A 14,382-nucleotide genomic window follows, 5' to 3' on the forward strand; every position below is an offset into this window, starting at 1 on the left:
CCCTGGCCGGTCTGCGACCTCGAAAGGGCCGCGTCCACGTTTGCGACCTGGTGGAAGGTGTCCTAGGGCTCTGTGTTCTGGAGCCTCGGTAACGCCTCTGGGGGCGGTAGCGGTTCCTGGAAGTTCCAGTGTACGAACGAAAACCACGCTGCCGGTCCTCAGGCAACCTGTGGACCGAATTTTCCCCCAGGGTCTTGATGATCTGATCAAGGTCTTCACCAAAGAGAAACCTGCCCTTGAAGGGCAGAGCTCCCAGGCTCGCCTTGGAGGAGGCGTCCGCCGCCCAATTCCTGAGCCACAGGAGTCTTCTGGCAGAGACGGCTGATGCCATGGTCCTTGCCAGGACCCTCAGCAGGTCGTGCAGAGAATCCGCCCCGTAAGCAATGACCGCCTCCAGGCGGTCAGCCTGGGCTGCCTCCTCGGGCGGTAACTGTTGAGAGGTGAGGAGCTGTTGAACCCATCTAAGCCCGGCTCTCTGAGTCAGCGAACCGCAGATAGCCGCCCGGACCCCCAGCGCCGAGACTTCGAAGATCTTCTTGAGGGCGACCTCCAGCTTTCTATCCGAAATATCTCGCAGCGCGGTGCCCCCTGTGACCGGGATGGTAGTTCTCTTGGTGACGGCGGACACCGCTGAATCAACCTTGGGGACCCTGAGTAGGTCCAGGAAGTCCCCCGGAAGAGGGTAGAGCTTGTCCATCGCCCTGCCAACCCGAAGGGACGCCTCCGGGTTATCCCACTCCCGCACCAGAAGATGGAGAAACGAATCATGAATGGGAAAAGTCTTCGCTACGGGACGCAGACCTGCTAAGACAGGGTCACCCTTGGAGGTAGCTGAGGCTACGGAGGGAGCCGGGGGTCCCGGGGGTTCCACGGGAGGGTCGAGGTCCAACTCCTTGAGAACGTGGGGAATGAGCTCCGCCAATTCTTCCTTGCGAAAGATGCGAAGGACCCGCGGATCATCGCATTCCAGGTGCGCTGCTAGGGCCAAATCTTCATCCACTTGTGACACTGGATCGCCCCCCAGGTTCGGGGCGGGTGACGGGCCCCCCAGGGAGAGTGGTATACTCAGGGGCAACCTGGTGCCGCCCCCTCCGGTCCCCGGTAGCGCAGCCGCAACACCCGAGGGCCTGGGGACCTTGGCGGGAGGAGGAGAGAAAGCTGCCCCCCCCTGAGGGCTCAGGCTCTGCAAATACGCCTGGTGCATAAGCACCACAAAGTCCGCTGAAAAACTGAGCGGGCCCGTCGAGGGAGAGGGCAGGGGGTCCCTGGGGAGTCCAGATGTGGAAGGCAGAGGCCCCGAATCCGAGGTCGGGGGGGCGGACGGCAAAAAATCTTCAGCGGGCTCCTCCGTGTCCGAGTCCGCGCTGCATTCTAGGTCCAAGATGGCCGCCGCTCCCGCCAAAGACGGGGGCGGGGCTAGCCCTCGAGGCCCGCGGCGCTCCTGGCGCGGCGGTGAAACTGTCGGCGGGGCGCCGCTCGTCTCCCCCCCGGGGAGACAACGACCGCATGGCCCGTCCCTCGAGGTGCCCTGACCCGGGCCGCCGCAGGACGGACAGCGCGCGCGTTGCATCGCGCCGAAGGGACGCCTCCGAGTGCCGCATGCCGGGAGAAGCCCCCCCCGGGAAAACCTGAGATCGCGGCGCGGGAAGAGCGGGCTCGCCGTGCCTGCCCACACCCGCCCAAACACCTTCAACCCCGGGGACGGCAAGGGAATGGGACCTCCGTGCCGTCTGCGGCCCTGGGGAATGAAGCGTCGCAGGGCCGCGGGGGAGGTGAGACGCCGCAACGGTAAGGAGGGGAGAGGCTGGCCCCACCAGCATCCACCTCAAAACGCGCCCAAACCTGCGCTGAAAGAAAAAGGAACACAAGACCATAAAAAAACTACCCCCAAGCTTACCCCTGCAGATCCCAAGAAGAGAAGAATAAACGAGGTAAGAGGCAGTCCTGATGGCAGGCTGATCAGGGGAGCCCAGAAACCCCGGCTCCCTGCTGACCGAAACAAAATACTTTTTTTTTTTTTTTTTAAAGATCTTGATCCATCAACAAAGAAAGAATAATATATATATAGAGTAATAAACCCTAAATTTGGGGAAACAACGAGATCCCCTCCTCACATCTGCTGGAGTCAGAGAGATACTGAGGATCTAGGAGGGTGCACCAGTTTATATACCAGCACCCTCGAAGTTTTACTCTGACTCCATCTGCTGGACGGGGGACATAACCCACCGTCTGGACTGATCCTGTACGTACAGGGAACAAAATATGAATTTTTCTGAAATTTTATAAAAATCTCTCTCATTTTTGAGCGCTCCTGAACCATGACGAATTAGCACTGGCAATGTATTCTGAGCAGCACTGCAGAACACAGGCTGATGTGGAAATGGACATTGGTGAGAGAGGTGCATCTTCAGAAAGATTCTGGCTCGCAGACAGAAAAGATGGCAAGGATGACTGAACATACTGATCCCAAGGCTCAGAGTCAAAGTGACTTGGAAAAAAAAGAAAAAATCACCCAGCAGGAGAAAAAAAATAAATAAAAATACTGCCCCTGTTTACAATTCCTACTAAGGGAAGGAGCACGCTATACATACAGTATAAGTGCATGATGCATCCTATTTACCAGGCTTGCATATTACATTAACAATATACAAGAGAACTGGCCATCTCTCTCTCTCTCTCTTGTATGCACTCAACGACAGTACTTTCATCAGTTCAAATGTTTACAGATAGCATAAAAACAAGTTTGAAAGGTCACATTACAATTGGAATGGATCCATACCTTTCACTTAGAGAAGCTGGCTAACGAGCTTTGCTCATGTGTGTTGAAGTGCTTGCACATTTCAAATTACAGCTGCTTTTTTTTTCCCCAGAGCAATCTTGAAAATAAGAGGTTTTGCTTCAAGAGGCCTAGTTAAATAAGTTTCAGCAAATATGTTTTCGACTATCCTCTTAGCTGTTTCTTAAGCAGGCACACTAGGTACATGCTGAAAGCCTAGACTTTGGCACACTACACGGACTCTCGGACACGTGCATAAAATACAAACAATGCCCAGTGCCAGAAAATCAAACCATTCTATCCTGGAATTCAAGTAAGGAGCACAAACATTGTTCTGCTTCTTATTTTTTGGAGCAAAGCTGTAACAATCTCTTTTCTTTTGATTCAATTGGAGATCCATTGATCCAGAGTGTCTTACCACGAAGAGGAGTTCCTTGCTTAAGACAAGTCCCCCTGATGCAGGAGATATGAAACGCCAGCGGATGTCGGGGTTTTGTGTTTCTTATGTAATGTTGATTTTTCTGAGCATCTGCCTATAGGCTTGTTTTATGTGCATAAGAAAAAGTGCTTAAAAAATTGGATTATAATATTGTTCACATTGTTATTCAAATTACATATGGGTGAATGATAGACAGGTCAGGACTACCACCTTTTAGGTGGTCTTGCACATTCACCCAGCTTGACGACACCCTTCATATAATTTTACTTCCTTATAAGTTTTCGCTACGATTCAATATGATTTGACTGCTCCTTATTTTGTTTGGCATTTTATTTTCTGGAAACAGGTGTGATTTAGTTTTTATCATCACAGCACTCATCTAGAAAACAAAGCTGAACCAACAATGTGTAGTTTTTTTGGTTTTTACAATTGTTGCCGCGCCCCTTCCAGCCAAACCGGCCAATCAAAGGCCAGCTTCGGGGCCTGAGCAAACGGCCCTTTAAATCGGGGCACACGCAGGCGCTGTGCCCTCTTTCTCGCCGGGACCAGTGCTGAGTCTGAAGACTCTTCTCTCTTCGCAGCAGCAATGGGGTAAGACGCCACCCACACCAAACCCGATCAGCGCACGCCGTCTCCCGGCCCGATTCAGGCCATGCCCCTTCCAGCCAAACCGGCCAATCAAAGGCCAGCTTCGGAAACTGAGCAAACGGCCCTTTAAATCGGGGCATACGCAGGCGCCGTGTGCCAAAGGAGCGCAACTAAGGGGCCAGCCCTTTTGTGCGCCCCTTCGTGCAGCACCGTAGTGAAGCTCCAGAGCGCTACTAAGCACTCTTGAACTCTCTGTACTTACTCTAACAACTCAGGCCTGTCTCTTACTCCTCCTCCTTCAATCCAGCTTCTTGCAGCACTCATCCAGCCTCTTGCAGCACTCAACCCCATCCGCTCCCTCACAACAAGTTCATTATGCCTCCGGGTTTCCCAATCCCTATTCTTCACCACAGGAAAAACAACAATGCAATCTCGACCTCACACCACTAAGACCCTCATCCCAATCATGATTTCACCTCTCATTCAACTCCTAGACCTCGCGCTGTTCTCCCTGACACTATTCAATGCACAATCCCTCACTAAGAAATCACTGATCCTCAACGACTATCTCAGACTCAAAACTGGACATCTGCGCCATAACAGAAACTTGGCTTAAACCAACAAATACAGCTTTAATAAATCAACTCCCCACACAGATTTACAACTTCTTTTCCCTCCCCCGACATAAGAAAAGGGGCGGGGGCATTCTTCTAGCAGCCAAGAAAGAACAGATTCACCCAACTCCCAACAAAATCAGACTCAAAACTAGAAGTAGGCCTCTTCAAAACAGACCAACTCCAAATCCTCCTTGTTTACGCCCTGCTGGGACTTCTTGAATCAGATCCCTCTCCCATCGTAGAAATCATTGCAAAACACATGAATCTGGACTCCCCTGCTATAATCCTTGGAGATTTCAACCTACATGTCGACAACACTACACTCACAACCAACTGTGAGGCTTTTCTCTCCACCCTCTCAGCTATGGGCTTCAAACAGATCATTACTAAGCCTACCCACAAAGCTGGCCACACTCTGGACCCTATCTTCATAAACTCTGGCATCAAGCACTCATCCCCCCCCTGTAGGCACACAGGTCCCTTGGTCGGATCATGCATTAATATCCGCCACCTTCACTATGACAGAATCCCGTATCACACACCCCATTCAATCCTCGTTCCTCTACAGAAGATCCTGCTCGTCCAATGACCTCAGCAACCACCTGGCTAAAGAACTCCCACACATAGACCTCTCAGATCCTAATTCAGCCCTCCTATCCTGGAGCAACATCACAGAGACAGTGGCAAATAAATTATGTCCTCTAGCAACAAAAAAACAATCCGAACTCCCTAAAAAGACAACCATGGTTCACCAACGAACTCCGAAAACTCAAACAAATTCTCAGACAGAAAGGGAGCAAATGGCGCAAAGCCCCTTGCCCCAGCACACTATCCGCCTACAAACGTGCTCTCCACCACTACAGGAGCTCTACCTTGAGATCAAAAAAGGATTTCTACGCTCACAAGATTCATGACCTTATCTTCGATGCTAAAGCACTATTTTCTTACGTATCCGAACTAACACAAACTAACGCACCAGCTATCCCTAATGACCAAGTTCAATCCAAAGCTGATGAACTGGCTCTCTTCTTCCAAAGCAAAATCTCCAACCTCCTAACGCGCCTGCCCCCCAGCCCCACCTCTCCTACTAGCTCTTATCATCTACTAGATAAAAGAATCTCACTTGAATCATTTGAACCCACCACTGCTTTAGAGATCCAATCGCTACTAAAGAAAATGAAACCTTCCTCCCATCCCTTCGACCAAATCCCAACTAAACTTCTCCTGCTAATACCTGACACCATTTCCAAACCCCTGGCTGATATAAACTGTTCACCATCTTGGGGCATCTTTCCAGACTACCTTAAACTGGCCTCTCTGAAACCTCTCCTAAAGAAACCGAATTTGGATCCAAAAGATGCTAATAACTTCCGCCCTATTTCCAGTCTTCCTTTTATAGCCAAGATTATGGAAAAATTAGTCAACTTGCAACTTTACGATTACATTGAGGATCACAAAATACTGTACCCCACAATACGGGTTCTGTAAGGCTTTAAGCACCAAAACCCTACTCATATCTCTGACAGACCACCTCATCATGGGCCTGGACAAAGGACAATCCTTCTTACTGATTCTTCTTGACCTTTCGGTGGCTTTCGACACTGTAAACCATTCCATCCTCCTCAACCAGCTGTCGGACATTGGAATAACAGGAACTGCATTTACATGGTTCAAAACATTCCTCAGTAACAGAGGTTACAAGGTCAGAATCAACAATAAAGAATCCTCCCGCTACAACTCCTCAAGGCTCCTCCTTATCCCCCACTCTTTTCAACATCTACCTTCTTCCACTATGCCAGCTGTTAACCAACCTCAAACTAAAAAACTTCTTATACGCCGACGACATGCAAATCTTGATCCCCATCTAATAATCCATTACTAAAACACTCGAGCACTGGGAAAATTGCCTCCGAGAGATTAACCGTCTCCTTGCTAGTTTAAACCTAAAACTAAATTCTGCTAAGACTGAACTCCTCCTCATCTCCCCGGAAAACAGTTATACCACACAAAGTGCACCATATAATTTATTCGTCACCCAAGCAAGAGATCTAGGAGTATTAATCGACAACCGTCTGAACTTAAAAACAATAAACGACACTACCAAGGACTGCTTTTACAAACTGCAGGTACTAAAAAGAATTAAACCACTCCTTCACGTTCAAGACTTCAGAACTGTCCTTCAAGCCATAATTTTCTCCAAGATAGATTATTGTAACTATCTTGCTAGGTCTCCCTTCCTCCTCCATCAAACCTCTTCAGGTGCTCCAAAGCGCGACAGCCAGAATCCTGACAAATACTAGAAGAGACCACATCTCTCCCATCCTTAAAAATCTACACTGGCTGCCAATACATTTCAGAATTCTTCACAAGTCCATCACCATCATCCATAAATCCATCCATAATCAAGCCCCTCTTAATCTTCAAATATCGCTCAGACTACATATCTCATCCAGACCCATCAGAGAAGCCTACAGAGGATCACTGCATGTCCCCCAAACCAAATCTACACATCATCTAGCATTCAGAGACTGGGCCTTCTCTACAGCGGGACCATCTATATGGAATGCTATTCCCTCTGATCTCAGACAGGAACCATGCTTACTAACATTCAGAAAAAGGCTTAAGACTTGGCTGTTTAAATAAGCCTTTCCCGAACCTAAATGAAACACCACATTAACTATTGAGTGACTGTCAGCACAATGTAAATAATTGCTCATCTTATTATTAAGTTACTCTGGCTTTGTCTTCTTCTTCCCCTAGTTCCAGCACCCTTGTTTTATTGTAACATTTTTGCTCCTCTTCACTTGTTAAATGTTCAAGGCTTTTTACACCCCGTTAACTGTAAACCAGCATGATGTGATTGTATCGAATGCCGGTATAGAAAAGCTCTAAATAAATAAATAAAATCCTGCACACTGGGATCTCCAGGTCATCAGAACTAGCCCAGCTGACAATGTGACATCATAGATCTTCATTCACAGCTAGCTAGGGATTTTTTCTCACCGATAATCCCTTTACCTCCTTTTATTTAGCCCAGTTATTGCAGTGAAAATCCTCTTACATATCCAATAAAAGGGCCAGCAGCTTGTGAAACCATAGAGCCAGTATTTTGGCATGCACTGGAAGTTTTCTGAGTAGAGCTGTGAACTCTCAGAAGGAAGCCAGGCAGGCTATATTTTAGAAATAACTGACAATTTTTTCCCCTTGAAAAAGACATTTAATTTGTCTAAATTATTAGCTGCATTAAGGATTTTGTTGAGACACGAGCTGTGGCCAATCAAACATTATATCAAAGTAGTGATGTTTTTGAATAAAAAAAAAATATATATTTTTAGATAGATTTTTGAATAAAGGAAGATTTGCTAGGTGTGAATTTCACAAGTGAAACATATGGTTTCACAATACACTAGTTCCATAGAATGATCCTTTATGAGCCATTTCATTACTAACACAACTTTCTTCTAAGTTGACAGGAGGCATTCAGTGCTCTCCCATACCTTGTTTTTCGGTTGCTATCACATGTTCTCAAATCATCGTGTGCATTATTTTAATAAGCAGGCATTCAGGGCACTGAGGAGCTGAGACGGTGCAAATGGACCCTAGTACAGATGGCAGAAATAAATACATAACCAGAAGGTTCACAGCAGCTGCATCCTCTAGGGAAAGAAAGTCTTTTTAAGACGCAGCAGTCCCAAAAAAGGCAGTATACGAACATTAAATAACTGTCAAACAGGGGGCTACTGAGCAAATTTTCAAAGGGATAAAGTGTGGAAAAACAACACATACGCACACAAGTAGCATGCAGTTGCATAGATGCTATTTTATAAACCTCCAAAGTTTGTGTGGGTTTTTGGTTTTGCAAGCATATTTACCAGTGAAACAAAAAAGGACACTTTGGGGACATTCTGGGGCAGACACGGAAGCTGCTGTTTTATAAGAGATACGCATATCAATTACGGAACTGATTAATACAGTTTTACATCTGCTAATTGACTAGCACAATTGACAACGGGCTTGCCTGTGGTCTGTAGTTTTTGGATGAGAGGTCTGAATGCACTGGTGGGGGTTCAGAGTGAAGTGCCAGTGGGTGCAGGTGAACTGGTGGCGGATTGGGTGAACTGGTGCACGTATCGGCAAACTGGTGATTTCAAGTATGCGCCCAAGTATTTTCAAAATGGTAAATGTGCATACTATAAAATACACCTGCCTCTGCATGAAAATCAGGGGGGGTTCACAGATGTGTTTTTAAAATAGGAAGAGAAAGTAAGCACTTTCATTGCATCGCAAATATCCGCACCCACCAAACACACGAGTGTACTTTCAAAGCAAAACTATGCTGCATTTTAACTGACCATGCAACGAACCACTGCAGTGTTATAAAATACTAGGATAAATCTCTGCACGTTCACATTCGTGTGCTAATCCAGTAGCATGAATAGGTTTGAAAGTCAGGCTCCCTGGTTACAGATCACGAGTCCTATAAATTACATTTGACCACTGCTGGGCCAAAAGCACAAGGCTAAAATTTCTAATAAAAACATATGAGAGAGACTAGAATGAGTAATGGAAATATTGGTTAGGAGTTCCTTTTGCTCACCTCTGCTTCTTTGGACCCTCAAGTGAACCTGTTTGGTTAGGAAACACTAGCTAAATGGGAGCAATTACGTTTATTTAGCTCCCAGCCAGAAAAACATGATTGATGGAAGACACTCAAAGAGCTGCTCTGTTTCAAAGCTTCCAAGGGTGCAATCTTTCAGCTTACTCCAAGATAGAAATGATTGTTTTAATTTTACCTTCAATCCCCAAAAGAAAACCATGGTCAGTTACCCAACATACATCTATAAAGGTATGGAATATAATTTCTGGACACCTGTGAGTACAGCATAGGTAAGGGCGGCTTCGGCAACTCAAATATGGTAAAGCCAAGAGTTAGTCATAGAAATGCTTTCTATTTCAAGGAAGTAGATACCAAAAGACATTTAGACAGATAACTTATCTGCCAGCTTAGCTGGATAAGTAGTGATATTCAAACCTAGCTGGCTAACTTTAGACCTGCTATTTCTCCTGTGACTTCTAGATATTACTGCATTTAAAGCCTGCCAGATAGACCCAGCTGTTAATTTAATGCTATCATCACAGCCTAACTTATAGGGTCATTTATCAAAATGCGATGTGGTGTCATCGTACGCAATAACGCCCTACTGCATGCGATAACTACAGCATCGCGGTGGTAAAATGTAAATGAGGGAAAGGGGAGGGTTTAGGGTGGGGTTTGGGAAATCTAGCGCCGGAAACAACAACACCCTTTACGTTGGTGCTATGGGGCGATAGTGGCTCATTATTCCGCGGTACTCATCGCAGAATGAAGAATCCCCCTATTAAATAGCTACCAATACTAGAGTAGCTGATGCCCAAATTTCTGGCTTCCTAGGTCCTCCGCGCAACCTGACAGACAGTCCCGATTGTGTGATTGCCTGTGTTTATGCTGAGTCTTCTAACATTTCATATTACTAACTTTGCCAGTCTAGCAGCCCCAACACTTATAATCACACCTTCATTTTCTCTACGATGTGTTATTTTGTGTCTGTGAAGGTTTAGTCTAGTCTAATTTTTTTGACCCTTTTTGATGTAGCAACTCCAATGTCTTTTCGTTGATACTGAGAACCTGTGTAATATGGGGGTGGGGAGTTTGATGCTAGCCACCAGACGCCATTGGGGATACCATTACGCTATAACCATTGCCAAATCAGACAGATTAAACTTCATGTTAAAAAAAACCCCAAAACAAAACAAAATACCTACCAACTTAAGATACCCTGTGACACATCCCACAATGAGACCTTGACAATGTATGTTGCAGTTCTATTTTATCCCCACAGCAGCACAAAAGGTTTATTTTTACTGTAGATTTTCGTTTGTTTATCTGGCCCTTCTGCCCAACATTATGCATTTTCAATGTAGTTTTTAGCAGTCTCCGAATCTACCAGGAAAATCTGAAAGACCTTTGAGCCCACCGTACACTAGAGAGTACAGAATGCACATTTTGGATATTTAGCTTTACCTGGTATAAAAATTGTTTTTCCAATATTTATAACATGCTCACCGCTCCCCCAACTTCTGAAAAAAAAGGGAGGAACTGTACCAAAAGCCTGCATTTTCCAAAATGTGTTTTCCCAGTGTAGCATTAACAACTGAAATGCCCCTGCAATGTTAAAAAAAAAAAAAAAAGCTAGAGAATAAAATAATCAGTACCTAGGCAGACTCTGCAGCTGTGCTTTTTTCACTTATCAATTTCAGTAGACAAAATTTCAATCAACTCTAGATAAACTACACTAATCCCAAACAGACCAACTTTGTCACCTACCACTTCCTTCCTATAAGCTCCTTACCATAGTACAAAAAAAAAAAAAAAAAGAACAAGAAATGCTAAATGAAATGCCAAACAGGAGAAGGCAGCACTTGCTTGGCTGATTAACTTGTAGACAAGCATTACAAATAAATCTGAGCATGCAGCAAATTAAGTAGCACTGCTGCTAAGCACAACAAAGAATTCCCTGGGAAAGCAGATTAGCAACTTTACACCCAGGAATGCTGGTTTAATTTAATTGTTCCACAATCCGAGATTTAATATGCAAATATAATTTTGCTAATGAACAGTACATTTGACAAAGTTAAAATCCCCCCTCTCCCAAATTCTGTGTACAAGCAATTGCCTCTTCTGATCCCTAAAGCAATATTTCCATAGCTGGCCAAGTTCTCTTCTCCCCCTCCCCCCCTCATTATTAAGACAGAATTTCATTAACGTGAATTAGAACACATGTAATTAAAGGTTAAAAAGGGTGGTGGATGCCTGGTATGCCCTTCCAGAAGAGGTGGTGAAGACAAAAACAGTGAAAGAATTCAAAGGGGCATGGGATAAACACCGTGGATCCCTAAAAACTAGAGAAGGGAAATGAAGAAAAGAGTGCATGGGGATAACTTGCTGTTGCGGCAGTTCCTACCCTTAACCAGTAAGCCTACATACCGTTAATGCAACTCCATCATTGCTCTCTGCTTCAACGGCAAGGGGTAGCAGGACATTGGATTCAGACAGTAACAGAGGGCCCGGACTTTTACAGTTTGGGAAACTGACAAGTATGGGGGGATATCCTGTACAGCATGGCAGACAGTACCATAAGCTTGCTGGGCAGACATAGAAATGACGGCAGAGAAGGACCATTTGGTCCTTCTCTGCCGTCATTTCTATGTTTCTATGTAACATTTTCCAGTAAAGTGTCTACATAGCTGTGTGACTGCAGTACCGTGCTTATAAACCCACCTCAATGATCTTCCTGGCCTCTTTGTACTTTTTTGACTGGAGGAAGGCAAAGAAGAGATCATAAAGCATCGTCATTTCACCTCGTTCTTGACTCACAAAGTCCATTGCTAGAAGGAAAAAATATCATTCATTATACGGATTACCCAAAAAGTTTTCTGGAGCTATAATATGATTGCTTTTGTAAACAGTAAAGCAAATTTGATTATCGTAAACATTGTTTTCTGTAGATAGCAAGATGAAGTAGCAATTACATGTGGGTGACCTCATCCTGCATCACAGTCTCTCCTAGCTAGCAGTGCTTTTGGCTCTACTGACCATTGTGGGAATTCTTGCACAGCCTCCTCAGTTGATTTCAGAGTTAAATCTAGCTAGTTAGCTGACTCTCCAGGGAGGTGGGTAAGTATTTAGCATGGCTAATTCACCCTGCTATTTATGGAAAAAAAACATTTATGGTAAAGCAAACTTGCTTTTTCCATTGATAAGCAAGGCTGAATTAGTCATTACATGTAGGGAGTCCCAAGCCGAGGGTTGCAGTGGAGCCTTTACTGAATAAGCAACCCAAACCCTGTTGTGGAGAGTAGAGAACTGGGTGAACAGGCTATGCCAAACTGCTTGTTCAAATTTACTGTCACTCCTTGAGAGGTTGCCCAGAAAGTAATGGGTCATTAAGATGTGTACTGATGACCAAACTGCAGCTTTGTAGATGTCTTCGAGAGGTAATGCTCTCAGATGAGCAATGGATGAGGCCACAGCTCTAACTTGATGAGTTTTGATGGAGGGTGTAGTTTGTAGGCTTGCTATGTGTAGCAGTTTGGATGCAGTTTGCAATCCATTCAGACAATGTACGTTTCATGACTGCTGTACCTAGTCTATTAGGATCAAAAGATATAAAGAGTCACAAGCCTGATGGTGCGGCTGAGTTCTTCTCTTGTAGTAGACTCTTTTGTAGTCTAGGGTATAATGCGCTTCACGTGCATGTGGCCTCGGGAAGATGGTAATACAAAAGCTTGATTAATATGGAAAGCTGATACAACTTTCGGCAGAAACTTCAGGTGGGTACGGAACACTATCCTATTGTAAAAAAAATTATATATACAGTGGATAACACATTAATGTCTGAAGTTCACTGACCTTCTGGCTGATGTTACTGCTACAAAAAGTAATACTTTCCATGTTAAAGTCAGAAGCTAACAGTTCAAAGGGTAGCTTCATTAATTGGGAAAGAACTTCAGATGCCATAGCACATAATTTGTCATAAGCTTTTTAAAAATCTTGATACCAACAGATGAGATGATATAGGTTTACTGTCAACTTGAATATGGTAAGCCGCTATGGCACTGAAATGTACTCTACTGAGGTACTCTTTCTGAATTAGGCAAGGCCTGATTCAAAAAGAGATAGCAAGTAGGTTAATAAATGTTTGGGGTCATGTGAGAATGGATCCAAGGCATTATTGTTGACACCATATGGAGAATCTTTTTCATTTAAAGCCTTAAGCTCTTCTAGTTGATGGCTTCCTGGCAGCCACTATTATGTCCTCAATTTCTCTGGGCAAAAAGAGAGCTGTGATTACTGAGCATTCAACATACAATCTGTAATGTTGATGGATGGGAGATTTGGATGGAAATTACTTTGTTCTTCTTTAGTTAATAAGGTATCCAGATGAATAGGAGGCCTGCAGGAATATTATATGAGATATGCAAACCAAATCTGTCTGGGCCACACTGGAGCTTTGAGAATCAGTCAAGCTCCCTTTAGCACTTTTCGCATTATTCTGGCTATCAGTGAAATCGGTGGAAAAGCATAAATGAGATCTGCATTCTAGTTGAACAGGAAAGCATCCTCAGCTGACCTGAATTTGCTGGCTAGAATGGAGCAACTATTTCTCCAGCTTTCTGTTCTGACGCGAATAGGTCAATTACTGGAAGACCCCATAAGCTGAATAGTCTATTGACTGTTGCAGTGGATAGAAAACTCTGCTGAGATGAACCATTAATGTGTTGGGAGGTCCCTGGAAGATAGATACCTTGCAAGATAACTTGATGTTTACATGTCCATTCCTTTATCGCTTCTTGGCAGAGAGTTCATGACCCTGTGCCTCCCTGCTTGGTCATAGTAGAGCCAATTTTTAAAGAGTTTATGCTCCTAATTTTTGGGGTTAGACACCTAAATTGGCCCTTTTGAAAATTTACTAGGACTAAGTTCCTAAATTTAAGCTCCTAGTTTCATTAGAATCCTAAATTTAGGAACCTAAAAAGTAGATGGCTATGGGGGAAGAGTAAGGGTGGGGAAAGAATTTTAGGAGTTTAGCACTCATTTTCAGAACTAGGCTCCTAATTTAGGATCCTAAATCTAGGCAAATAAATAGCAGGCCTAAATTTATGTGAATTTTCAGCTGAAAATTTAGGAACCTAAGGTTGGCTGAAAATAGGTGCCTAAGTTAGGAAGTTAATTTAGAGGCATAAATCTAGGAGTTCAGCTGTTTTTGAATATCGGCCTCATAGAGAATAAATTTCAAACAGCTGCATGCACACCCATATGTGTCTATATGGGTGTGCAAAAATGTTCTCCTGTATTTTATAACTTGCATGTATATGATACATGCAGGTTATAAAATATGCATAAATATATCCTGCAACATGCA

General features: G+C 44.5%; 1 protein-coding gene across 1 annotated transcript in view; it reads right to left on the minus strand.

Annotated features, from left to right (window-relative positions):
* The window catches only part of LRPPRC (leucine rich pentatricopeptide repeat containing), a 312,777-nt gene that overhangs the window by 102,562 nt on the left and 195,833 nt on the right, over nucleotides 1-14,382 (minus strand). The window contains 1 exon segment of the mRNA XM_029593332.1: nucleotides 11,739-11,845. Within this exon segment, the coding sequence (XP_029449192.1) occupies nucleotides 11,739-11,845 (107 nt within the window).

Source organism: Rhinatrema bivittatum, chromosome 3 (assembly GCF_901001135.1).
Source record: "Rhinatrema bivittatum chromosome 3, aRhiBiv1.1, whole genome shotgun sequence".
Classification (NCBI taxonomy): domain Eukaryota; kingdom Metazoa; phylum Chordata; class Amphibia; order Gymnophiona; family Rhinatrematidae; genus Rhinatrema; species Rhinatrema bivittatum.